Source organism: Gadus macrocephalus, chromosome 5 (genome assembly GCF_031168955.1).
Source record: "Gadus macrocephalus chromosome 5, ASM3116895v1".
Classification (NCBI taxonomy): domain Eukaryota; kingdom Metazoa; phylum Chordata; class Actinopteri; order Gadiformes; family Gadidae; genus Gadus; species Gadus macrocephalus.
The window spans coordinates 12,003,105-12,011,591 of record NC_082386.1 but is presented as its reverse complement, the minus strand read 5'-3'; the positions used below and the strand labels follow the sequence as shown (position 1 = coordinate 12,011,591).

The 8,487-nt window shown below is 49.5% G+C and overlaps 1 protein-coding gene across 2 annotated transcripts in view; it reads right to left on the bottom strand.

Annotated features, from left to right (window-relative positions):
• Window positions 1-264: 264 nt before the first annotated feature.
• LOC132457944 (kinesin-like protein KIF26A) overlaps window positions 265-8,487 on the bottom strand; it is a 34,991-nt gene continuing 26,768 nt past the window's right edge. For both annotated transcript variants that reach the window (XM_060052353.1, XM_060052354.1), the window contains exon 3: window positions 265-3,714. In XM_060052353.1, coding sequence (XP_059908336.1) covers window positions 3,004-3,714 — 711 coding nt within the window. In that variant the 3' untranslated portion in view covers window positions 265-3,003. The remainder of the gene's footprint in view (window positions 3,715-8,487) is intronic.

Sequence of the window (8,487 nt, the reverse complement as noted above, 5' to 3'; positions counted from 1 at the left end):
AACACCACCCGTGAAGAATATCCCTTACCTACCCCACTCGCAGCCTACTATATTGCTTAAATATATATATTTAATTATAAATAATAAATCATTTTAGTTTAAATGTAAATTTTATACTAAATGTTACATTTGATAATGTGATTAAGACGTGCATTTTTTAAAAATACAGAAATATTTTCTGTTGATTAACAACCAACGTGTTTATGAATTAAATCCAAAAATTGCATTAGCACCAGTCAGATGCCCGACTTTGCATATGGGGTCTACGCAGCGACAACCTTAGGACCCAGTGATCAAGGCAGTATTACAGCCGAGGTGAAATTGGCTCCTATAATCCATCCTGTCACACATGGCTGGCCCTAGTTACCAGAGAAACCGAGTGAGAGAGAGTATTGACTTCTCACATCCACGGCGCACGGGCAGTCTGACCGTATGAGAAAAGGACTAAAACGTCAATACAATTTTATATGACATTTAGCTCCCTGCTCTTATAATGTATATCAACATTATGCCTGCTATAAATAGCACTGCACAGAACCTCTTAACAGAAAATCGAAACATATAAAAAAACAAAAAATCATTTGGCAAGAATGGGAGACTTCTGTCTCTCTCCATTGCGTCTCTGTTCCTCGTCTTCCTCCTTTGGTGACATCAGTCACTCAGGGCCAGATGGAGCCGCCCTTCAGTCTGTTGCGTTTCAATCAGGTGAGGGTTCACGGCCCGCGCTCCCCCTGGCACCACCCACTACACACACCAATACACACACTCAGACTACCATTGGCCGAGAGCAGAGAAGTGCCCATGTGGTCCTGGGTCCAACGCGGCAAAGTGATCCAGTCCAGGGTTTGGATCAATCAGATGGTTGCATTGATTGTGCACACAGAGTAAGCAACAATAATGTGTTCTTCGCAGTGTGACTTTCCATAATGATAGTTAGGTTTAATAAAAAAAAAAAAATCGCTTTCTTTTATACATCTTTACTTGCAAGCAACAAGCAGCAACAATCATTGAATAAATAACGTGATATGGGGGTTGATTCTTTGGGTTTAGTGGAAACCACACGATTTCAGTTGGAGAAAATGGATAATTTGCTTGACAAAAGCAAAGTCCCGATTAAATATTAGAAGAGTGGAATTATAATCACTACTTCAGATATTGTGATTTTTTTCCAGGCTGGGGAAGAGGCAATTATTATTCCGGCTGCGTTCAAAGCATTACACGTTTTATTCAAAGCACCAACAAGAGGCTTTTCTACCAAAGAGAGATTCAAGGTGCCCTATAATAGGCAGGGGTGACAGCGAGCCCGGGCAGCGTGATAAATACGCTCCATGGGCTGGCAGTCTAGCACATCATCTTCCACCCTTTGTCTGAACAACACAGCGCAAACCAAGACGCAAGCGGGACTTCAAGCTTGTGCGATGCAGACGAGCAGAACTCCCCATCCACGGGGTCTGGAGAGGGTTTGATCATTCTGAAGCATCCAGTTCCTTACTAAAGAAATCGGCTTTAAAAGAGAAATGAGAGGAGACCATTTGGTTCTAACCCTTTTGTAACTGAAGATGTTGACCACTCTGTGGAGGCCCCAGACTCACCCAGGAGGTGCTGAGAGATGCATCAGGGGCACCCTCTAATTGCTTCTTAGAAACCGAGTTAGGTCCACAAGTCAGCCCCTTTCCTTTCATGCCGGCCCTTTGATTTGCCCAAGATTGCCCACACGCTGTTAAAAGCTTCTGGTGTCCGCCCATAAACTGCGTCTAATGGCATTTGTGGACATTAACCGGACAAGTTAAAATATGTGTTTAATTTCCAGGAAAACAGAAAGCAAAGGAGCAACGCTGACGAGGACAAAGGATCAATGATTACCCTTTAAAACATCGCCAAAGCAAAGGTAGTGAGAACCCACGAGTGCAGGTCATGCCGCAACGCCTACGGCTGATATTAAAACGGCGAGGCATGGATCAAGTCGGTACGAGCGGCTGGCTGGTTGCGTCTGCCTGGTGTGTGTGTGGGGGGGGGGGCAACACAGCCTGGGACGGGGAAATCCCTCCTCACCGATCCCGTAGCATCACGTTTAATGAAACCCAAACAGCATGGATCATTTAGATGCATGGGCTAAACACAACCGCGCGGCAGTGTGTGAGCGCTGTGCTCCCAGAACCGCAATATGAGGGGGAAACTCATCAAAGATCCGCAGGTTGAGGTCACATCAAAAGAGCCAGCGGCCTCCCCTCTCTCGTCCCGCTCGGCCAGGGCGTGTGAGGGGCTCTGGGGTGGTCGTGCTGACACACCCTCGAGGAGCCGGTCAGCAGATTAGTGCTGCGGTGACCTCTGACCTGAGATCCTCCCCTCCAACCCCCCCCTCCCCCCAGCTCCTTCACTGCTGAGGTATGAGGGGTCAGTGGTCAGTGGTGGAGCTCTGACACACACACACACACACACACACACACACACACACACACACACACACACACACACACATCTCCCTAAAGGCCCTGTTTGGAGCAATTATATTGACTCGGCAAGACCTGACCAGCACTAAGGCACGCCACTTACAGAATTCATGGAGAAGCTCCCACACTCACATCTTATCTGTGCAGCGCTCATGAGGATGACTACTCTGTTGGTATTTATTGGTCACCCCCCAGCTGAAGATATTCCCTCTGCTCCACTCACACTAATTGCAGTGAAACACATCTCCCTGCTGGCTCATCTCCCCCGAGAAGTGAAGTGATGAGTCAAGCCTTCCTGTATTCTAACTTCTTTCTTTAGTTTGTCATATTAAAATAAGAAAGTCTACATGTGTGACTTCACACATCCCCTGCTAAGAGGTGTTGTAAAATGGACTGTGTGGGATGTCATAAGAGTAAGTGCCAGATGCATCAAAGGCACAACTCTTCTCTGTTTAGGCACCGCAGTGGTGGAAGGAGCTCCCGGCCGATGTCAGGACCGCAGAGTCGCCCACCAGCTTCCGCATGAGGCTCATCTAGACTCCCCACACCCCTCCTACGCACTTATTGTATGTTTTAGGTCCTGGCACTTAAAAATAGTACTTAGCATGGAGTAGCATCTTATCCTTGGTTCTATGAACATCCTCACTGTACCGACGGCGATATATTGGTTCTCCTTCTTCTGACCAGTGTACTTATTGCAAGTCGCTTTGGATAAAAGCGTCTGCCTAATGCGCGAGTTGTAAATGTAAGAGCGCTGGGAACCCACCGGGCCTGGCTGCGGGAGGAAGTGGTTGACGCGGGAGATGCTCCACATGCCCTCCAGGTACTGCTGGGCCTGGATGGTGACCGAGCTCACCGTCCCCGTCAGCTGCCCCCCGCCCACCGCCACCTGGACGCTGGTCTGTGGGCCCGACGGCAGCGGCGTGACGGAGGAGGAGGAGGACACCTGAGGCCAGGGTAGCCCCCTCTGCCTCTCCCCGGGGGGCAGGGCGGGGCGGGACTGGGCCTGGGCTCTGGCGGGCGGCTTTCCTTCGCTAGCGGACGAGGAGACGGTGATCCTGGAGGGCTGTCTCAGGAAGCTGCCGGTGGACAGCGCTGGCATGTCGGCGCTGTAGGAGAGCTGAAGCGGGCTGTGGATCGTCTGCAGCGCCTCCTGTTTCAGTTGGTGGAGGGGCGTGGAGCATACCTGGCAGCAGCCTTTCCCTGCGTCATGGCCCCCGGGTGCTTGGATCTGCTCTAGGAGGAACGCCGCGTAGCCAGGATCCTGCAGAGCACAGAGAGAGAGAGAGAGAGAGAGAGAGAGAGAGAGAGAGAGAGTGGGAGCCAGGTCAATAACAAGTAGAGCCAGCCAATCAACAATCGTATCACCCTTTTAGAACAGAGAGGTTGTGAACTTTACTGCAACTAGTATTGCAACTATTGGAGAACTTGTGAGGACACAAAGTCATGAAGAACCAATGAAGAACTGGTACACTTAATGTAGGCACTTATGTATGTTGTGTGTCCTTGCACTTAAACATAGCACTTAGCATTGTTTAGCGTCTTATTCTAGCTATCTTTTTTGTACACGGGGAATGGGTTAATTTAACAATTGTTAGTGCTTGGCACTTGGTTCTATGAACCTCCTTACTGTACCGACAGACAGCGATATATTGTTTCGCTATCTTCTGACAAATGTACAGACGCTTTTATCGCTTTGGATAAAAGCGTCTGCTAAATGCCGTAAATGTAACAAATGAGCGACGTTGGTTAGTCAGGCAGAGTCTCCGTCAGTTTACTCTCCCTTATTGAGTTGTTCCTGCCCAGAGTGTATATGACGCATCATTTCCTGTAGGTTTATCTCCCCATGGGTCCCACTCATCTCAACAAACTTCAAAAAGTTTACCCCCCTCCGCCCCCCAGGACATTTCTAGTCAAGAAACTCACTTCCTTGTGGTTTTAGGGTGAATGCTTCACATGAGAGAACGGAACAATTCTAATAAAATAGTCATGAAATGCTGGGGGGAAAAGCCTCTAAATGCTCTGGATGTGGTTCCAGGCGTGTGAGTGGTCTGCTTGTGGTCTCTGACCGCATTTTCCTCCTGGGAATGTTTAGACGGAGGAGCTACGTCTGACCGGGGATCAAGCACTCCAGGCATGTGTGCATGTTTCAAACCTCAGTGTGCTTTGAAGAAGCCGACAATGGAAAACAATGGAGCAAACGCTTGGGCAATCCTTCAAACACACAAAGTTATATTTTAAGTTGTTTTGAGTGCTTTGACTTCAAATAGAGCCTGCACTGAAGAGAAGGTAGCCAGTGGATTCAAACAGCCTCGTCTCCCCGGGGCGTCCATCTCAGCTCGTGAGAGGGTCGAGAGAAAGTAGAAAAGAAACCACAACTGAGAGTTTCTCAGAGCCGGGAGCCATACTATTTACATACGATAAGGCTCCCCGCATGAAGAACACAAGATAAGACCCCCAATGTGAAAGGAACAATCTGCTCCAGGAAGCGTGGAACCCCACAGCGGACCACTGCGCGGCCTGCGATTACTATTCACAGCCTCCCACAGCTTATGCGCTAGCTTAGCGAGGGGCCCCGCTAACACACACACACACGCACACACACACACACACACACACACACACACACACACACACACACACACACACACACACACACACACACACACACACACACACACACACACACACACACACACACACACACACACACACACAGGCTGCATCGTCAACACAAACATAGCTGTGCACACAAACTGAGCTGGAGACGCACACCAGAACAGGGGAGTCTCTTAAGAGGTGTAAAGGGGGCACCAGGCTCTGGCCCGTCGGAGTGATGACCAGAGACAGGGGCCCACGGCCGATACATAAATGTTTATGAGGCCTCTGCTCCGTGGACGCCCGGAGGTGATCACCGGGAGTGAAACGGTGGGCAAACAACGATCCGCTGGCTTAATGCAGTGCCTCTTAATGCCGTCAGCCCAATGGACTTAGAGACCGCGGAGAGACACAGGGACTGTAACCCTTCCTTTGAGGGAGAGCAGATCAATAAAGAGACAATAAGTTGACCTTTTTGGTCCGTCTAAACTCTTGCTAGTAATAGTCATGAGTCTTGGTAAATGTGCACCGACATGCAAAAAGTAGAGATTCAAAAGAAGCATGTGATATGCTTTAACAAATGAACCAGGATCAGAACACACAGAGACTGAATCCTACCAACCCGATGACTATTGTCAGTCTTTGTGATGTTTCTATTTGATCCATATCCTTGGGTCGGTAGGACATTCAGTGGGCGGTGTGTGACAGTGGAGTGGAGTTGACGGGACATTCGCTTTGAACTTTTGAACATTACATAAATGGCGACACTCAATCCCAGCCACTGAACGTGGCTGAGGCTTTAAATGCCTGCCCTTTACTTTATGCGTGGGTAGGCATGGATAGGATGCAATAATGGTACACTTATGAAGCATAGAAAAGCTCTGCTTTTTCCTGGGATGGCCTCACGGAGCTAGTCTAATGGCTCATGAATCACGACAGCGTATCACAGGCTCCTGTACACTCAAGCGTAAGAGGCTTACAGAACACATATTGTACAGCTATCCAGGTTAACACTGAAAACCTAACTGTACCAACATGCAAAAGATCTCCACCGCCAGGTTGAAGCGGAATACATTTGCATAAAAAGGCTGTGCCCATGTTCAATAGAGCCGTGTCAAATTGGATGAGGAATCGGAGAGAGAGAGAAAGTGCCACAGGCTGCGGTCTGGCTTCATGCATGCATCGGTTCTGAGTGAAAGAAATTGAAGGGGAGTTATCACCGGCCGACACAGCCTTTCATCAGCATCACCTCCTCACCCTCTGACCAACCCGAGCGCACCTCAGGGGCAAGGCGAGATGGAGGAAATCAATTCCTTTCTGTGTCTCGCTTCATGCCATACCTTCCCCTCTCAGTGCATTGTTGGCTGTTGATTTAGGGGAGCTAATAAAATAGAGCCACACAAAGCAGGGAGCCCATCTGCTATTCTGTTAGGGGGCTGGAGGTTTCTGAGGGCTTGCCAGCCTTCTCCTGTATGGCTTCATGCTCAATGCTCGTGGGGAACAGAAGGATGGGAGGAGGTTACCGGGATGATGATGATGATGATGATGATGATGATGATGATGATGATGATGATGATGATGATGATCAATAAGTCTTCCTCGCAGAAAAAAGCCTTCAGAAAGATGACCAGAAAGTTTCCCAAAAATAATAGAATCATTTATCAACAGTAAAACGTTGACCGCATTGACCTTTCATGGTGTGTCATGACTTGTTCATGGTCCTCATTGGAAAAAAATGCAAGTCAAAAGTTCAAATGCCTGGAGGGAAAATTTTGGTCTGAGTAACAGTCACAGCCAGTAAGGGATTCAGCAGCAGGAAACCCGATGACCCAAACCTGAACAGTGATACCAGCACATCAGGAGAAAAACTAGGATACGATCCAATGAAACAACCATGACTACAAAAACCAAGTGTGCATTCAGATATTGAAATGGCCTCGGGTTAACAATACTCGAACAAAGAGTTTAATAAAACACAATCCAAGTGGAAACTGCTCACGCTATGCCTCACTAGAAACATTTGATCGACCCACCAGGTGATAGGCCCCACGGTCAACACACACACGACGAAGAAGAAATCACGAAGCATATGCATGCATGCGCCCATCCCCCGACCATATCCCTCCTTTTATTGTCCGAGTGATCTATGACTGACAAGTGCAAGGGGGGACAACGTATGGCTTCTTCAGAGACATATGCAGTGTATGCCGTCAACACAATGCCAATGATCAAGGCACTCTCTGCAGAAGATGTTTCTCACCAGCGCCATTGTTCTGATGCGTGTGTGTGTGTGTGTGTGTGTGTGTGTGTGTGTGTGTGTGTGTGTGTGTGTGTGTGTGTGTGTGTGTGTGTGTGTGTGTGTGTGAGTGTGTGTGTGTGTGTGTGTGTGTGTGTGTGTGTGTGTGTGTGTGGGGTGGGGGGGGTGGGCGGGGGAGACAGAGAGCGGTCTTCATGCATGGAGAGGGGACTGGGTAGAAGGAAGCAGATGAGGGAGTCAACGTCAGACACAGGGAGAGGGCAGGGGGAGTGGGGCTGAGAGAAGGGTGGGAGGGGCCCGGGGTGCCAGGGGTCGGCGCCCCCCAGCCCAGGGGCCAGAGGGTTGCTGTTTGCTTTACAGCCTGTCAGCGCTGGTCTTTATGAAACTCTGGGGACAGATGTAGTGCGATGCTCCGTGGCCTTGTTATGGCAAGGGGGGGGGGGGGGGGGGGGTGTGCCCCTGCCTGCATGCTAGAGGGAGTGCCCCTTGGGGACACAACTTTGTCTCTGTCCCTCACGCTCGCTCCCCGGCTCTGTGATGAGAAGCAGAGAACTGGACGGTAGAGCGGCCTGACCGGGACTTCCTGAGTGTAAATGGTAAATGGACTGCATTTACCAACAGCTTTTCTAAGCAGTGGCCACTCAAAGCGCTTTACAATTATTGCCTGACATTCTCCCATTCGTGCACATATTCACACACCAAGTTGCGGTGTCAAACATGCAAGGTGACAGCCAGCTCATTGGCAGAAGTGAGTGTTAGGTGCCTTGCTCAAGGACACCTAAACACTCAGCTAGGAGGAGCCGAAACGCCCAAAGTGTCTGTCCTGGGGGGGGGGGGGGGGGGATGAAGGGAGGAGGAGCTATGAAGGCATCATGCTGGGAGGTGGTAGCTTGTGTTGGTGGGGAGTACCGTGAGATGCTGAGAGGTTTGTTCAATCACTCCAGCCTCCCTCCCTCCCGTTGCATACTGAATCAGGAGAAGTCATTTGGTGGACATCCGGTTAAGCCAGGTCTGAAACAGAGCTGATCTGAATCAGGAGCAGGTCAGAGTGATTTGAAATGCATGAGCCGTCTCCGCCGCGTGCTAGCTGATGCATTTTGGGGCATGCGCCATTAAATAGGAACCAGGAACTCTGGGAAAGCTCATTCTCTATTCCGGTTAAGCCCAACACACATTTCCCTG